The sequence below is a fragment of the Helicoverpa zea genome, chromosome 29 (genome assembly GCF_022581195.2).
Source record: "Helicoverpa zea isolate HzStark_Cry1AcR chromosome 29, ilHelZeax1.1, whole genome shotgun sequence".
Taxonomy (NCBI): domain Eukaryota; kingdom Metazoa; phylum Arthropoda; class Insecta; order Lepidoptera; family Noctuidae; genus Helicoverpa; species Helicoverpa zea.
In genome coordinates this window covers 3,373,098-3,393,190 of record NC_061480.1, presented here as the reverse complement: position 1 = coordinate 3,393,190, position 20,093 = coordinate 3,373,098, and the positions used below count along the sequence as shown (strand labels likewise).

The 20,093-nt window shown below is 32.1% G+C and overlaps 1 protein-coding gene across 1 annotated transcript in view; it reads left to right on the top strand.

Annotated features, from left to right (window-relative positions):
* The first annotated feature begins 11,720 nt into the window (after positions 1-11,720).
* Positions 11,721-20,093, top strand: part of LOC124644341 (AT-rich interactive domain-containing protein 5B-like) — an 86,511-nt gene continuing 78,138 nt past the window's right edge. Inside the window, exon 1 of the mRNA XM_047183650.1 lies at positions 11,721-12,302. Within this exon, the coding sequence (XP_047039606.1) occupies positions 12,282-12,302 (21 nt within the window). The 5' untranslated portion in view covers positions 11,721-12,281. The remainder of the gene's footprint in view (positions 12,303-20,093) is intronic.

Here is a 20,093-nt window from a genome sequence, read left to right as displayed (position 1 = left end):
AACAAACAATAATAATACTTCTCAAAATTACCTTTAAAAACGAATACTTCATAACTAATAACTTATTCCTACATTAATTACCTACTCGTAACCAACAGCCCTGACACACACAGACGCAACGTGCACACACGCACGCACACAAGCACAACGGACATATGAAACCGAATGCTTGTCAAACTAAATGGATACGGTGAGTAGAGATGTGGTGTATGGGAGTTATATCGATATGTTGTTGCGGTAGGGTTATTTTTTTCGAGAGATTTTTATGACTTTTTTGCAACAATTAAAAAAAAAATAGATAATATATGACAATCTATTTGCAAATGATGTAATTAATTTACTAGTAAAATGTGATACTTATACTGTTTAATTTTAGGTATTTAAAGTAAATTGATGATGTTCAGTAAAAGAACATCTAGTTTTAAAGTAACAGTTGCAAAAGTTAAATGATTTCGTCTGATCGTATTTTCTCGACTTCCGATCGTAATTTAGTCATCGAATTAATTCATTAGGTATATATCTATCTCAATAGTTCACAATAACTTCAAACATCTCGCTTTCACAGCACAATTTAAAAATAAACAATTCAATAAACCGTTATACTTACTTCACAGCGAAATCAAAACGAACAACACACCTTATTTCAACATCACAAAACAAAAATATCATCCCAATTTATCGACATTTCCATCGACAAGCGCTCGCACACATCCCTAGCCAAGCTTGCGCTAGTATTATTATTAGCAGAGATAAGTCTTGTGCACACCGGTCCAAACATTATTGTGATTATTGTCACAATAATCAGTTATTCTTCGACTTATAATTATAAACAGCACGGTTTTTATTATAATTGGCATTTGTTTACGTTGTCTTTAAGAAGTTAATAAAGAAACATCTATAGTGTAGGTAGGTAGATATTACTGTTATAAGGAAAAATTACAAAAAAAAGGGTTTTGTAAATCTCTGTAAAGTCACCGAATAATAGCAGATACCTTGAAATAGTAAACCTACTCTAGATGTATCACAAAAAAAGTATTTATTTCGTAAAAGATCCAAATAACTTTTCCTCTCTCAACTTCGCTAAAAATGACGGCAAAACAGAATTTTTTAATGAAAGGATTGCCTATGGCGACTTATTATTATTATTACATGAATGACTTAAGACCGGCAAAGTTATTTGACGAAAAAGTGATTTCGTTTGTAAAAACTATAAAAAATGTTTTTTTTTTCAGATTTTTTTCAATATATTTAATATACAAAAATTAGTTCTGTACACATTTAATATACATATACCTATGGACTAAGCAAGATAATTTTCCATGTGCATTAAAAAGAGCAACACCACAGGTCGTCGCTATTTAAACTTAACACGTAGCTACAAGAATAATACAGTATCTTACGGGTTTTTATCTTAATCATATTATCAGTGAACTGATAAGAAAACAAGTTATAAGTATCAGTTGAAAAATATCGATAAAAATATTTGAACAAAAAATTTTGGTTGGAGACAGAATTTTTTTTGCTGTCTTGTCATATCCATATTAATATAGCTTATTTTTTTATTCAAAAACAGTGAACTGAAATACAGTTATTATTTCGTTTTTACTGTAATTAATTATTAAGTATTTTTTCACATTGCTTTTTACATTATTATATCCTAAAGGCTCTGAAATTTCCGAACCGATTTAAAAAAATCTTGCACTGTTGGTTCGCTACACTCTTCCCGAGTAACATAGGCTATATTTTATCCCGGTACGGGCTGTCGTTCCCACGGGACGCGGGCGAAACCGCAGCAAAACGACTAGTAGACGGCTAGTAATACTTTTAAATAAAATAAAAATTATACACATTTTTTTTACAAAAGGGTTTTTATGTTTTAAAATCTTCTAGCTCCATTGATTTAAAAATCCATGGTGTACGCACCTTAACCATGTGTCATTGCGTTGTGGCTAAACTCTGGTACCAAGGTCTTATATAAATTTGTATTTAGCCCATCGCTGGGCAACAAACCATTAGATAAACGATTTTACTCCATATATTATTTGTTTGTATGTAGGTCACCGGTTTTGGGGCTGTCATTTGAACATCTTTGGCAGTCGTTACGGGTAGTCAGAAGCCAGTTTTGACAACCAGTCTTACCTAGGAGTATAGGGTTGCCCGGGTAACTGGGTTGAGGAGATCAGATAGGCAGTCGCTCCTTGTGACACACTGGTACTCAGCTGAGAAAAGGCTAGGCAGATGATGAGTTGAGGCTGTGTTTGGGTGACAAGAATTACTTTTACTTAGTTCAGTACTGATGTAAAAGAAACAATTAATGAATGATTAACTTAACTAAGTGTGAAGGAGCATTGAGACTTGACCTTCTAGCTGGTTTTAAAGAAAAAAGTTAATTATTACCATCACGAACTGTTAACCAGAAATACTTCAGTTGTAGAGTTAAATAATTACTTTTTTTTTGTAATCTTAAGTTTTATGTGTTAAATACTAGCTGTTTCTGGCGATTTCTCCCGCTTTCGTGGGGACTACTGCCCGTACCGAGATAAAATATAACCTATGTTACTCGGGAAGAGTGTAGCTTTCCAACAGTGAAATATTTTTTTAATCGGTTCAGTAGTTTCGCAGTCTTTTGGGTACAAACAAACCAAAAAAAAACTTCGTTATAATATTAATTTATTAGTTGACCAGCTGTTCTTCACGGTTTTAACCGCGTCCTGAACTGTGTACCTACTTCGCTCAATCGGATAAAAAGTAGCATGTAGGTACTTACTTATCCTATGCATGTTTAGTATGATTCAGCTAAGATGAACTTATTTAGAAAAGGACAGTCATATTTCATTGATTTTTTACATACTGTGGCTTGTTTTGATTAAACGCACGATCTTTACCAGATGTCTATTATAAATTGATCTATAATTAATGTAATATATTTTGTCTATAATAATGTTTATTTGGAGTAATCAAAAACCTTCAAAACCCATTTAAATAGTTCTTCTCAACTTCGAGACATAATAGGTATGATTTGTCAATGTAAACTATTAATAGATTTAACATCTTTTTTATTTTATTTTTTTACATACTTATAGGTACTAAGATACCTGATAGCCACCAAATAAGTCGATATTTTTGTTATCTGATAGATTGAATTTGAGCTCTCACAATGAGCGTTCTAGATACACATTTATGTACATACATAATGGGTACCTATATTCGTGTCCTTTTCAACGTTTTTGGCAATTATGACTCAGTTATATTTTTAGTTTATACATGAAAAAGTGCAGTTTTGTAGCACAATTGCTATTTTTAACCCTGATAAATCAATTTTATTTAACATCCGACACTTCCCAAAACAGTGGAGGTTCTAAAATTCAATACTTATTCTTTAAATCGGATGTTTTGTATATATATTTTATGTATTTTGTTTGCTTATTATTTTCCTGTGTTATTTTTACTACTTACCTATAACAAAGAAAACCTTTGATTAATACTCAAAAAACTAGGTAACAAAATACATTTGACATAATTTGTTGGCGATTTCATACATTATCTAGTAACTAGTATCTTTCATTGGTTATCGAATGGAATTATCATATTTTTAACAATATTGACGGTACGGCACTCCGTCCTATAACTGCGAACAGACTTAACTATGTATAGAGTGAACTCTTAAACTAACTATTATGCACATTATTGCACCCTAATAGCAAAGCTAGAAGCCTACGGCATTAGAGGCAATATACTTAGTCTACTCGAATCTTACCTAAAAAATAGAATACAAAAAACTGAAATAACTAAAATTAACAGACATAATAAGCGCGAAGAAATATTTAGGTCCATCGAACGTAGAGTCCTATTTGGAGTACCGCAGGGCAGTGTATTGGGCCCTTTCATGTTTATTTTATACATAAATGACTTACCAAACAGTATTAAATAACCAATGACGTTGAGGTATGGTGTGGAATTAGGATTTAAACTATTAAAATATACAATTTCTAAGGTTATTAGAACGAATTACCCCAGAATAAGTCACTATTTTTGTACATTATGTCTATTCTACTGATGACTATGCGTCACTGCGACAATATTGAATGGTAGTTAGATACATTAAAAACAAAAAATAGACAGTCTTTATCTACGATTAAAATTAATTTAAAGACAAAAAGTAAGAAATTTTTTTTTTTCAATATTATTAAAATACATCGCCGTTAGACAAAAGCAATCAAAATAATGCATTTTCAACTGTATTCAACAGCAAATAAAACTTTTTTCGCACAAAAACATAAAACACTACATCATGACAAATATAGTACCAACACAAATATACACACACTAACCATTTATCCGCGGTTTCGCCCGCGTCCCGTGTGAACTACTGCCCGTACCGGGATAAAATATAGCCTGTGTTACTCGGGGAGAGTGTAGCTTTCCAGCAGGGGAAGAGATTTTCAAATCGGTTCACTAGTTTAGATCCTACAAACACACAAAAAAAAAAATCCTCTTGATTTTATTAGTAACTGCAAAACACATATAAAAATATAACTTCTCAAAATAAAAATGTGCAATCTATATTATTTTTAACTCTGCACCTCTAGCCGTGACGCACACATATGTAATGTGTGTTTGTGTGTGTGTGTGTGTCAACGCTGTTCTGTTGTTGATACTACGTGGATCTCTATTTTGAGTTTAGTTTAATTTGTTTTAGTATTACTATGGATTTTATCTTTTGAAATATGTTTTTTTTATGACTATTTTATAAAGTTGGTAGGTATTGTTTTTTTGTTTAAAGTGAGAAATCAGGCTCATTTTTATCTGTTTTGTGTTACACAATGGTCATAATTTCTTTAGGTATATGTTTTTAAACCGACTTCCCAAAAAGGACTTTTGTGTTTTTATCCCACTTCCAAGAAGATTTTTCGAACATTGGAATCCGTCTAATTACACAAGTAAGAATTTATACCTAACTATGTGACTCAAAATAGGCTGAACCGTTTAAGATCACAATTAGAGGGTATGTAGCTTAGACCCGGGAGAAGGACATAAGATAGTTTTTGTCACCATCCGGCTACAAGAAGCAGTTATCTCGGAACACGGGTGAAACCACGCTAGTAAAATAACAATTATTCTGAATCAATCACTTACCTCACAAAAAAATAAATAAAAACAAAAAGTAATATCCATACTATTGCCAACATTAAGGGAAAATATTCCGGTTTACACACACACTTACACTAAACACACACATGCAAAATATTTAATGTGTTACACTCTTTACAAAGTCAGATGCAGTTGACAATACTCTTGTCATGCGATATTAAACCGTATTGCTAAGAAAATAAAGTGGAGTGGTGTTATTTGTGACGGTATGATAAGGTTGAGTGAGCATATCTTTCTAACTAAAGTTTGTATAAAGGTCAAAAATTGGTTAAAATTGTTTTCGATTTAATCTATTTGGTTGGTTTTTTGGTTAAATATTTTGGGTATTGATAAATATTTACGTTATAAGCTCAAAAAATAATAATTGTTAAGTATAATTGTAGTTTTTTAACTATTATTTTATTGAGCTTTATTAATAACTAGCTTTCGCCCGCGGTTTCACCCGCGTCCCGTAGCCGGATGGTGTCAAAAACTATCCTAAAACCTTCTCCCGGGCCTAAGTTACCTCCCCTCTAATTTTCAGCCAAATCGGTCAAGCCGTTTTCATGTTATGTCGTGACAACGGAAAGCGGGTTTCATTTTTATATATATAGAAAAGAGAATGCAATTCTTTTTTTTCAAAAAATAACTTAATATATCAAATATGTGTACTTAACAATCGAACATTGCTTAAATACAAATAAGAACCACCATTATTTTATATATTTGGATAAGAAAGACGATGTAAAAAACAATTAAAACTAAATAATAATTCTAAATCGCAAAAAAAAACACTACAAATCCGCAAATTTTATACATTTATGTCTCCAAAAAACATTTAGGTATTTCACAAATAAAATTAAGAAAAACAAGAAAAAATCCAATATCTCTTAAATATTTACATTCAACAACATACATATTTACACAAAAACTTATCTGTCTTACCCAACAAATAAAAAATACTCAAAAAAAGCAGGCAAACCCGAGTCGAAAACTATAGTGTATAAAATTCTACATGCAAAATGAGACGGCAGGATAGACTGAGTGCGACAGAGACGGAGATAGGCAGACAAAGGAGTGGGAAAGAGAAAGGTATATAATTAAAAGTTTTGTCGCAGAGCCTTTCCGAGGGTACGGGAGAATAGAAAATTGTGGAGAGGGTTGAAAATAAATATATTTTCTTTCAAGTATTTAATTTGTATTGATTTTTGATAGATTTTATTGGTTTTGTGTTGATTTGTTTCTTATGCATTGCATTTGAATACAGAAAATATTAAAAGATTTATGATTTTTTACCGACTTTTGAAAAAGGAGGTTCTCAATTTGATCTGTATGTATATATGTAGGTTTTGGCGTTTCAGCGTATTATTTGTCAGACTTAGGAGGAGGTTTCCGGTATAATATTAAAGTCGGTTTCATTATCCTTTTTCCCAACTATGTTGGGGTCGGCTTCCAGTCTAACCGCATGCAGCTGAGTACCAGTGTGCCACAAGGAGCGACTACCTATCTGACCTCCTCAACCCAGTTACCCGGGCAACCCGATACCCCTTGGTTAGACTGGTGTCAGACTTACTGGCTTCTGACTACCCGTAACGACTGCCAAGGATGTTCAATGACAGCCGGGACCTACAGTTTAACGTGCCATCCGAAACACAGTCAATGATGTCTAAGATATACTTAGAAAGTACATACAAACTTAGAAAAGTTGCATTATTAGTCGGTTTCATTATTTTTGTTTATTTTAACTTAGGTAGATACGTAATGTATGAAATACCAACCATCATTTTCAATAGTTTTACTTTCTTAAAAGCAACTCCAAACATTTTTTATAACCCTTCAAGGAACTACTTACATAATCTTGATAAAAACCATATTTCCGCCTTCATTATATCTACTAATATAGTAATAATAAAAAAATACGAGTAAGTAAAATATAAGAAACAATAAAATAATTAGAAAATAAATATAATTCGTCTCCACGTTTCCCTCTGTTCAGTTTTTACAGAATATATTCCGATGAGTTCCGTTTATACCCTTCTTACCCGACCGCGCAGTGAGAGGTGCTGGCTTTATTGCTTGTTTCCTGTTTGGTTATGTATCTGTTTGTTTTATTTACATTTTAAGTTTTGTTTTAGACTTATATAAGATTATAGTTTTAAATTAATAATTTGTAGAGTTTTAATTTTTTTTTCATTTCTTTTTCAATATTATTAACGTTTTGTGCCGTAAATTATTATGTATTTCAATAATAAACATATTTTTATATCGGTTTTCGCATATATATCGATTTGAACAATTCTTTCACTTAATTCAATAGATTTCCCATTTAAGAAGTATTTTTATCCGGATGCGCTGAGCACCTTGAGACCGATGCCTCAAGCTAGCAATAATAATAAAAGATACGTTTTCAAGACATTGAAATAAGTAATTATTTATTTTAGATATCTACTGCTATAGGTACTACGTATAATAAAATAAATACTGCTTAGTAAATGATGACTTAAATTTAACTTAACCAGTATTAAAAATTCAAGACGAAATCCTATCAAGATATTTTCCTTCAAATAAAACCCTACTACCTAGACAATCTAAATTTTGATTATTATTTTTTAGCTTTATTCAACAATTTATTCAAAAATAAATTAAAAATACCTACATCGTAAGTAACAGACTCTGTACGCAGACTAAACAGCAATTTCAACCAAATGGATACGACACGCGGCGCGCGCACACTACGCGAAATATTATCTATAGCCACGTTATTATTATTATTACTTTCAAACAATTGTTTTAGGGCAAAATTTAATGTTTTTTTGGTCTTTTTTAAAGTTTTATTTGGTTGTAGTGTTTAGTTAAGGGTGATTTATTAGGTGAGTATTTTTTATCGCTAAAAAAATACTGAAAAAGGTGAGAAATTAAAATATTTTTTTACTTATTTAAACCGCATAAATATGTTAAGCTTCACGTTTATATGCATAAAAAATAAGAACCAAGAAATTAACACTCAAAAAAACTTGATTTTATGACAAAAACGCTTTCAATTGACAATTTCTCCCACTCAACATGAATTTAAACTACCAAATTTTTTTTACCACCAAACTGCACACTAACCCTCACCCTACACATAACAAAGCCATAAAAAAACTTAAAAAAAATAGAAAAAACTTGAAAAATTTACAAATAAATGTACAAATTCGTGATAATATTTTCGCGTAGTGTGAGAACACTGACCCGTACGCCGCTTGCTTCAGCAAATGAATGTGTACTGACAGAGTACAGACTACGTGTAGTTTGGCGTTTCAATTATATTCAATATTTTATAGTTTTTTTATTTTGTAGTTTTTCTTTAATTTAAGGTTGTAGATATTATCAAAGGAGGAATAATGTTAGGTCTTCAAATATTATGAATACCTTTGTTTTTTTACTAATGACTGTGTTTCGGAAGGCACGTTAAACTGTAGGTCCCGGCTGTCGTTGAACATCTTTGGCAGTCGTTACGGGTAGTCAGAAGCCGGTAAGTCTGACCCCAGTCTAACCAAGGGGTATTGGGTTGCCCGGGTAACTGGGTTGAGGAGGTCTTTACTAGTCTATACTAAATATAAATAAAGAGGAATAAAAAACAATAAAAAAGAAGAACGAATGTTTGTTTAACCGTTGCTATGTATGGCAACATATATTTTTTTTCTATTAAATAAATTAACGGAAAATTCGTGTAGTTACTTGGTTTACTTGCCTACTTACCTATAATTCTTTGTTTTTTTTTTTTTTTTTTTTTTTTATGTCACGGCTTATAACCTGCCATGGCTTTACATTTTTACCTTATTAAAATACCTACTGTTCTTTGAATATTATTTAATACAAGTAGTTTTCCTTAAATGTATAATAATATTTTTGCCTTTATTGGGACATCTGTGTAAATCTTTAAGTCACTATCATATTCTTTGTATAAATAATATTGGTAATGTGTTTTATGTTTTCATTATTATTTACGTAGACACGTTACCCTCCTTTGCGTAGGTCGGATAAATAAATGATAACAACCATCCAAATTGAATCCAGGTAAGTATAGAATGATCAATTTTACTTCCAAAAAAAATCCGATAAATTGAGAATCTCTTTTGGAGTCGCCAAACTTAATGGCGTCCCGCTACTAACTTCCTTAGTGTAGCCATCCTTCACTCTGACATTAGTTTGACGAGAATAACATGATTACATAATATTTATTGTCAATTTTCACACTTATTTAAAGACTTATATAAAAAAATAACGTAAAAAACCTTTGTAACCTACAGAACACAGAATAAAGATATTTGACTTTGAAAAAAACATAAGTAGACACCTATTGCATAATATAATTGCAGGTAATAATGACAATTTTTTGTTTACCTTTCTCCAAGCCACCATACCAATCATTATATAGGCATTGTTTACAAGACTTGTTTACACTCAAACGGCAAACAATCGACGCCATTTTGAATTTCGGTGCCGACACAAAACGCTGTCAATGAACCAAATAAATCTAAGTAATATAATAAAGAGGAAACTAACTTGTTTGTACCTTAAAGGCTCCGAAACTATTGAAAAATTCTTCCCCTGTTGGGGCGCTACACTCTTCCCGAGTAACATAGGCTATATTTTATCCCGGTACGGGCAGAAGTGCCCACGGGACGCGGGTGGAACCGCAGAAAACGGCTAGTTAATCGATAGATTGCTGTTTTCTAGTTTATTGTAGCCAAAATGTATGAAAATTACTCTATAGTTCTTGTAATAAAGTTTGCCGCTGTTAAATCAGCTATTTGATACAAATGATATCCATTTTGCTTGTTTTGCAATCATTAGTAGCCAACTTCACACCGGTTAAGGCAAATGACGAGAGCTGTATGCACGTAAATCTCCAGAATGGTTAAAAATACGCAAAAATATCTTTGTAACAAAAAAAGTCATCTTTTTTACTTTTGAGTTATATTTTGAAATTCATCTTTTATTTACACACAGTCTAGAAACGACCTTGTTATAGGTCAAACACACCTACAAAGTTATTCAATCGAAATCAAAATGTCAACTTATTTTCCGTTTCCACCTAACAAGATACCAACATTCAAAACCTAACTTTCGATTCGAAAATCCGAAGCTATTTGAATTTGGAATCGGCGCAGCCATATTGAAATTTTGCATCAAATTTTGTTTTCTTGACAGTAAAATTGATAATAATGTATTAATATCTTCGTTAATTGTTTTTATTTAATAGTAAATGGATTAGAAATCGTAGTCCGTGTGCACTTCAATGGCATTTTGCGGAAATCCATAGGCTAAGCTAAAAATAAATTAACTAAAATACCGGACAGTCTATAATATGAGAATGTAGTATACGCAACGCTTTCAGATGAAATGTCAAGAATATTTTTGACCGAAATTCTTAAAAAGGAGGAGTTTCTCAATTCGGAAGATTTTTGGTACGTTAATAGAATGTAGAATTAATAAAAGTGTGAATGCAGCATTATTACATTTATTTAAAGTCCTAAACGATTCACAGAAAAGATAGAAATAAAATAATTTTGAAATAGCCGAACAAAAAAACATAATTTTAATTCTTAGGTACTTAAAATACAGTATATAGTAACATAATTTCAGTTATTGAGATAGTTTGAACTTCACAATGAAATTATTTTCTATTTTTCACTTCTTTTTCATTTATTTTGATACAAAATATCAATAGAATCTGTATATTGAATTAAATATAATTATGTTTTATTCAGCACCAAGGAAAAAAATAGCAGTTTAAAGAAAAAATAAGCATTTTATTTAATTCCTAACCAAAAATATAGCAAAAAAAGAATTTATTTTAACAATCTGTTTCCCTTACTTGTACTATGACAATCTTTATTTACGTAAAAAATATGTATAGAAACCGGTGCGCTAGTGTGAGTGAGTCTCTCTGTAGGGGTGTAGGGCTGTCTCGCGATATTTGGCATTAATTTTTAATATATTTTTGTGTGAAAAATAATATTTTTTTGTTATTTTTGAAGTTTTATTAATGTTCAATATGCATAAAGTTAGTAAATAAAGTTATTATTGTTATTTAAAAGTCATAAATAAAAGTTGACTTTTATTTTTTTTTTAATAATGACCGTATACGACTCAAACAGTGTTATAATTTGAAACTTTTGAGCATAAAAAGAATTTATATACTAAAGAGATATAAATAAGCTACACATCACATAGTTGAAATGTTAAAAATGCCCCTTTTTTATTAACTGACTTCTAAAAATGGAGGAGGTTCTCAATTTAGAAGCTTGTATTTTTTATAAACTTAAAAACTGAATAGAAACTTAGGAGCTATTTTTAATAGTAATTCATTGAATTTAACTAAGTTCTTCAATACCTGTTTAACACCAATCTATTTTAATTTGCATTTACTTAAATGATCATACTGTCTAAACAAAATAACCAGAAAATTTCATACCTATAATTATGTATTCAAAAATGTACATATGTCTTCAATTATTTCCAAAATAAAATATTATTAAAATTAAAAATTACTTCTCACAGCCCTGCCGTGAACGTGTGAGCGGGTAAGAGCATCGGACGGAACACACAGATACGGCGAGGCCGCGTACCGACGTGGCCGCGTGCTCGACGCGCGCTCGTATTCACCCGATATACGCCATATTGTTTTATTGTCCACTTATATTTATAATTACCAAAACATTCTACTTAATATCACCATCAATCACAGTGCTATTCCTCAAATTCCTACTTAAATAACCACCAAAAGGATTGTGTGAAGTGTTCAAACCGAAAAGTCATAGTTAAATTATCAATAAGTAATAATTATTGTAAAATTTTTGTGTAATATTTATCTCGGTTTATCACGATCGGTGATTCGTTACGGACGTGTTCGAAAATCGGAAATCGCTGATTGTTTTTTTTTGTAAATATTAAATGAATAGGTAGTGCGGGGTTGTTACTAAAAATATTAGTTAGTTTAGTGAAAATAAAAACTCTATGTTGTGTTAATATTAGTGCAATGTGTAAAGTGACGTTAAAATAGGAATGCATTTAATATCATCATTGTTTTAAAATTGTTTTCAATAGAAATGTGTGTGTCAGTGATGTGATACAGATTATCCTTTGTGTATCGGATTGTAAAAATGGATAAACCTTCTTTCAAGGTATGGCTGTATGATTTTTTATACCTTTACCTCTTTATTGTCTGTGATTTAAAAAGCAAACACGCGAGTCGATACTCAATAGATGTTCTTTTTTATATTTATTTACTTAATTTGCATAATTTGATTGTTTCATTACGAATGATTGATTTAAATACATGAATGTGTAATTAAATCTCCCATTTTATGTGTTGGTAGGTAATAATAATTATTGGCAGTCAAAATACTTCGAGAGATGTGACGTCATCCATTGTCTTTTATTCTTAGGAAGAGTTCTTACTGAGCGCGTTTTTTTATAAAAAAAATATGTTTTGCAAATCTGACAAGGCATTTTTGAATATTCGGTGAACATACAAAAAAATAGATCCCGACGAATTGAGAACCCCCCTTTTTTTGAAATCGATTAAAAATGATTATTTGTTTAGTTAAATCTTTAGATTATCAGGTAGTAAAGAAAATATTATTTTTAGTTATTAATCGCTCCGTATGCCGTCCGCCATATCACCAAGCACTAGTGATGTGGCGCAATAATACAATTGTCGATATCGACGTTTCGAAATTTCAATTAAGTTTCGACATTTTTATGATTTTTTTTTCATTTATATTTTTTTTCATTACTTTTGTGTTGTCGATTAGTCTTTTTTTAAGTGTGTACTATTAATTTATTTTAATTGTTTGCTTTGAATTATAATTAATTAAATTATAATGACAAAGATCCATTAGGTACGTAATGTAAGCTGGTAGTTACCGACTCACGTAATATAACTTATAGAGATATTAACCGACTTCAAAAAAGGAGGTTCTCAGTTTGACCTGTATGTTTGTTTACGTAAGTATGTATGTATATTTGTGCGGGATTATCTCACGTTTGGCTGAACCGATTTTGATGCGGTTTTCAGCATAGTATTTTTCAGATTAACGAGAAGAACATTACCTGTTCGTCTTTTTTTTATAATTTATTTTGAACTTTGTTTAAGATGTAAGTTTATACAAATTCGTAATTGTGTTTATTTTTGTTCGGCCGACTGCGTTATATTTTTGTACAGCTGAGTAGGTCATCTCGTGTTGAATATTTAAATTGCTGCCTAAATAAAGTTTTAACGACAGATTGACTGTTTTTGTATATACAACTAGCTTTTGCCCGCGGCTTCGCTCCCGTCAACTGACTTCTCTACTTTACCCTATTTTGTTTTTCATAAGAACCTTCTCCTGACAATAACAAACACAACAAAAAAGAATTAGCCAAATTGGTCCAGGCGTTGTTGAGTTATGCGCTTACCAACACATTTTGCGATTCATTTTTATATTATAGATATACATAGGTACAATATACATACATACGTGTCACGTACGCGAAGTAGACGTTTTTGCTCTTCTAAGTGTACGTATTATCCTCAAATCAATACTTTTCTTTGGAATAAAGATTAGTTTTGCTTAACTTTAAATATACAATTTTTTGTTTACTTATTTCGTATTGTTTGTTTTTTTAACGTAATTTTGTCTTTAAACATCACAATACGATATCTCCGTTATTTTTTCTCGTGAAATTAGTCACTGTCGTAAAAATCATCAGTGTAGGTTAACTAGAACTAAAAATAAATCTTTTATCATCGGCCAAGTCCACAAAAAAAACTATTCTCTTGTTATCTAATTTGTTTTTATTGCATACTAGCCGTTTTCTTATGACTTCACCCGCGTCCCGTGCAAACTACTGCCGGTACAGCGATAAAATATACTCCTATGTTACTCGGGAAGAGTGTAGCTTTCCAACAGAGTAAGAATTTTTGAAATCGGTTCAGTAGTTTCGAAGATTTCTTGGCACAAACAAACAAAAAAAAAATATTCCTTTTTATTATATTAGTATAGTTGTTACATAGTACACACATGTGGTCATTTTTGTCCATTTTGAACACATCCGCCAACGCAGAGCAAGAATAGCTCTAAGTAATCGACGACCCATAAACTCTAAATTAGAGCATCTAATAATAAAATGCAGCGTATCTCACTGTCTCACTCTGCGACTGGTTTACTGGCGTTTAGTTAAATTTATTGAGCTATTGTTACGTTAAATAAACTGTTGAGGAGGCTTCTTTTTGTTTGGCCATGTGGCGGGTTTTGTTGCTTTGTTTGTCAGTGACACTAGTTGTGGCATTTGGTAGCACTTGTCGACAACTCTTCAATAATTGTTAAATTGAAAAGTAAATCTTAATAAGTCGACAAATACTATGTTGAAAACGCATCAATATATCTACAGCCGAACGAGAGATAATCGCGCACAATCATACATACAAGTCAAACTCTTGTTTTTGAACTCGGTAAAAAAAATGGCTCCATTTTGGTATTTTTAAATTTTTGATGAACAGACACACCTCATATGTATTTTTAGTATAATATTAGTAGGGATTATGATAATCGTTTATCTGTTTTTCAGAAAATCTTATCAAAGTAATGATGTTTTTGTCTATTTGTCTTTTATTTGTTATCTTCATTAGACCGGACGTAAACTGAAAACAGTAATCTGATTATTTTTCTATACTAGGTATTTACTATTAAAACTATCCTTAACTTTCAATCTACTTGACTAATAACAAACAGACAAACTCTTGGCTGTTCCCAATATTCCACCTAGGTGTCTGTTCTTTTTCTTACTGAAGGCAGGAATTTGACATTAATTGTATGAAGCTAATATCAAAATCCTATCTCTAGTAAGTAAATCAACAGATAGATTGAATATGGAGAACGGCCCTACATCGTGTTTATGTTAGTAAAAGATAAAAGTGCTACCAATATTATTATTGCGCTGAAAAACATCTCTGTGGTTTGTACAAAAAATAGTGCAAGCGGAACCGCATTGCAGTATTAGTTAAATTTAACCTTAGCAACAAAAAATAGAAACTGTATCTCCGTTTATTTACGTAACGGTTTATTCGTCACAAGCTAATGACGTCTTTATGTGGAAGTGATAAAGATTAAAATTGATTGCACAAGTCGTTATCAGTTTAAAGTTGACAGTTCTTACGAAACAAAGTGTAATACGTTCTGTAGTACTATAATAAAGAGGAAATATTTGTTTGTTTATAGCGTAGAGACTCCGAAACGAATGAAATTATTTGAAAAATTCTTTCACTGTTGGATAGCTACACTCTTCCCGAGTAACATAGGCTATTTTTCATCCGGGTACGGGCAGTAGTTTCCACGGGACGCGGGTGAAACCACGAGAAAACGTGTAGTGTGATGAAATTTAATCGTTTTTAAAACACATTATGATTCCTAATTTTGCATAAATTATTATGTATCAAAGCAGATGTTTTTAAAATTAAAATTTTGACGATACTTTACTTCATTCAATCAATAATTCTGAAGTTTTAACATGTTATTAAAGCAAGATAACGATGGTTTAATTAGGTTTGTAATTACGGGAATTACTGCGGTATTGTGTTGCCAATTAACTGAAACGAAATGGAAATCTTTTATGCTAAAAAAGTAGTTTTAATTTTATTTAAATATCGATATATCATTAACAACGGTACGTCACTACCTCGGGGCCATTGGTTGGCATTACAAACCATTTTTTCCTGCAAAAAAAGTGAGACGCATCTTATCAAAAAAGATGACGAATCCATACAAATTCAATAAAGAGAAAAACTACAGAACCGATTTGAAAATCTCTTTCACTGTTGGAAAGCTACACTATCCCCGAGTAACACAGGCTATATTTTATCCCGGACAAGAAGAGAATCCCTCGACAAGCGAGTGAACCCGCGGGAAACAGCTAGTTGAAAAATTTGTATTTTTTCAACGTCGAGTCGAGAGCCTTCTTTTAGGGAAGGCAGTTAAAAATAAATAAATAAACTAGTTTAGCTACAATAATTGATTTTCTTGTAAAATATTTGTTACCAAATTAGAAACAATTAAATTGATGCTACTGTATGCCAGAAATGGCCTTAATTGGCTCCATTCGTAATAACTCTGATAACGTATAATACAATACTTATGTTTAAATTGTAAACTGAACTAAACTGGTCTGGTAACAGCTGGGCCGTGGTCATATTTTGAAAAAAAAAGCAGTCAAAAGCTACATTTTACAGGTTTCCACTCAACGATCAAAGAAATATATTTTAGTGTGACTTTTATCTGTTTATTTTTTTAAACCTGAATTGGCTGAACCATTTGTGATGAAATTTGGCTCGGATATAGGTACCATGGAGACGGACGGTATATTTTTCCGGGGTCAAGGGTGAAACTGCGGGCTCGTTTCGAACTGAGGTAATTGCGGACAATCATACATTACAGGTCAAACTGAGTAGGTAGTACCTCCTTTTTTCGAAATTAGTTTTATATAGCATCTTGAATAAAAAAGTAAATACCTCCTAATTAATGATAGCAATTTGATAACTGTTGCAAAATATGGCGCAAAAATGTTATTTTTACTTCAATCACGAAATACCTAACGTTTTAATGTCCAAGATATCGCGTTAAGAGTATTCTAGATACCCACATATAGTACTGTATGTATAAGTATTGATAACTAGATCTTCCCTGCCACCAAATATTTTACAAATAGGTTCGGAGTTTAGCTACAAACAAACATGAAAATGTTTTCTCTATTTATTGAGAACTATTGTAGATTATAATGTAGTATAACCCATGGAAGTTGGCACTAGAACAACACAACTATTGCAACAAAGAAACACGAAAAAAAACTGGCCAAGCGCTACCTATAGAACGTGCAAAAAAAATTACGTGGGAGTTTAGTGTACATAGTTTTCTGTGTATTTGTTATGACGACAACAAAAATACATCATCTGCGATAATTTCTTTCGTTTAGCTATCACGGTTCGTGAGCTACTTACTGGTGATGGACAAATGGACAGGACAGCCAAGTCTTACTAGTAAGTAAATGAGAAGTAGTACGGTAGGGACCCGTTTTACCCTTTGGGTAAGGAACCCTGAAACACAAAAATAAAAAACATTTAAGAACAGTTGCACTGAACAAAATTGGCAACACACGACAGACACACTGGCGATGACGTGAACGTATTAATCATAATCTGTGGGCGACAGTGATGAAAACCTAGCTCTACTGGACTTAGTTATAAACAAAACTGAGGACGTTACAATAATTACTGGTTAGTGGTTACTCGTTGCTAAGGTATTTTTCCTCGTTAAAGTAACCAAAAATCACAGATTTTCACATATTTTAACATACATGACAAAACAATATTACAAATAAACAGACATAGCTTTTACGTATAGGACTACATTTTACCCACCATCATCATTAGCCTTTTTATAGTCCCACTGCTGGACATAGGCCTCCTCAGACACAGAGAAGGATCTAGCGAGTTTACCCATGGCTACGTGTATTAATTTCCGAACCCGGGTAAAATGAAGCCAATATGACGGATATACCTGGGCCATCTATTGCCATACCAATTTCGTCTCAGTCGGTTCAACCATTTTAGCTTACTAAACTCACGTTCTGTGATAATTTATGAAATCAAGGCCTAAAGATACTCAAACCTTTGCATTTAAATGCATCTTATGCAGCAGAATATAAATAGATAGGAAATCCCCAAGAGTAGTTCTTCTACAAGATTCTGTACTTCCTGATAATTGCGGCTCAGGGTTAATTGTGTCCACTAATTGCTGAGACCGCTCGCTTCTGGCTAATATCAGTTTACAGGAGTATTTTATAAACCCTTATTATCCTCCGTCAGCACCCGCTTCCCGAGGAAACCAGTTCCCGAATCCGGATAAAAGTTGATTAAATGCTGTATTATTATTACAAATTATCAGCAAAATCCGGTCAGCCGTTTTGGCTTTAAGAAGCAACAAACATACACTCACTCATAAACTTTCGCCTTAATAACGCGATTATCATGATATTGTTTTTTAATATCCCGAATTAAAGGGGTGAAAAGTCCCTCGTGCTATTTTCTCCAGTGTTATTATAATATCTATACTAATAATATTACTCTGACTCTAGTGTGAAAGAGAGAACCATAGAGAATTGCACTGTCCTCTTTTCGCACGGAATTTGTATTTTAATAGACTATCCATCGCTTCCATACAATCCTTTTGTCCATTCATTAGTGTAACAGCGCTTTGTTACTGAATGGAATTAATCGAAACAAAAATAAACTAACAAATCTATCAAAAGGATTATGGTTAAATGTTTTTGATCTATAACTGTCTTTCGCAGTTTATTATCCATATTGACAGGTCCATTTATTAGATTTCGTCTATTCCTATGACCGTTTCACCTCAATTGTTTTAGCCTGAAAGCGTAACAGAAAAAAAACAGGCCCACTTTCGCATTTAAGGATTAATTCTATCTATATCAATTAGTTACTTCTCACTCAACTTAATCCGTCTACTAATATGAATTTAAAAAGTAAAAAATCAAGCAGTTACTTTCTCATCTAAACTTAATACCAGTCAGGAAGTCAGTAAACTTAGATGCAGAGTTCATATTTTTATTTTATTATGTAAGTATACAGTAAACTTATCTATTAATCCACTCGCGAATAATTTTAATATATCTTTTACTAGCTTCCGCTTGCAGTTTTACTCAAATAGAGGAATTACTTCCCATAACCGCATAAAATATATCAGACCTATGTCATAGGTGTCATCTCCTGAGCTTTTTCCCAACTATATTGGGGTCGGCTTCCAGTCTAACCAGATGCAGCTGAGTACCAGTGTGCCACAAGGAGCGACTGCCCGTTTGGTCTCCTCAACCCAGTTACCCGGGCAACTGGACTCGTTGTCAGACTTCTGACTACCCGTAACGACTGCCAAAGATGTTCAAATGACAGAAAAGTATGATTGAGGAAAAAACATACATGCCCATAAATAAATGCGTATCAAAAAAATCCCCACTCACATTTGAAACAGTAAGCACACTGCATTTTCAAACAAAAATGTCATCGTAAACCAAGAATAAATAAAGTTAAAAAAAAACGTACAATATTAGAGAAGTTTGAGTGTCACTGCTGAGTCCCCCCCCGGCGTCATTATTTTGTACACAAATGTAACGTTAAGCTGTAGCTTGTACCTGCAGGGGACTGTCTTGATCCTCAATCTGTTAAACTAAGAAAAACTTAAACTTAGTAAAACATTGACTTCAACTATAAAATTAAATCTGAGTAGAAATAAATGCGCAAATAGATAGTAAAAAAAAACTTATACCTACCTAAATAAAATTTGATATAAAAAATAAAAAAATAGACCCTAGTATGTGTTTCAATTTTATCGATATTTTTTCACGCACTAAAAAAGTATGTGCTCTTCACTATCATTATTAAACGTCACATAAGTCCACAGATACTCAATGAAAAAAACATTGTACAGTTGAATTTCTGTTTTTTTTTTCTAAGTATTTCCCAATATCCTATCTAAATCTGTTATTTTGCTTACTAGAGATAGTAATTTGAAATTACTTGTATGGAGCTAATGTCAAAATTGTATTTATTAAGTAGATGAACACATACATAGAATATTGGGATACTAAATGAAAAATACGTGAACTTGCGTTAAATATGATCAATATAATAATGTTTGTTTGTACAAAGTTTGAGGAGTGCTGGCCAGCGATCCCTAAACCAATATACGGGTGTTACATTAGAGAATAGGGTTTCGCAATAGGGCTGGCAACACACTTATATATTTATATTAACCAATTTCACGAAAAGAAGGAGGTGTTAACCGTCAAATCCGTAGCGGACCCCAATCGGGGTCTGAACATCAATGTCACCGTAAGCTCGGTTTAGACCCCAATTGGGGTCTGCG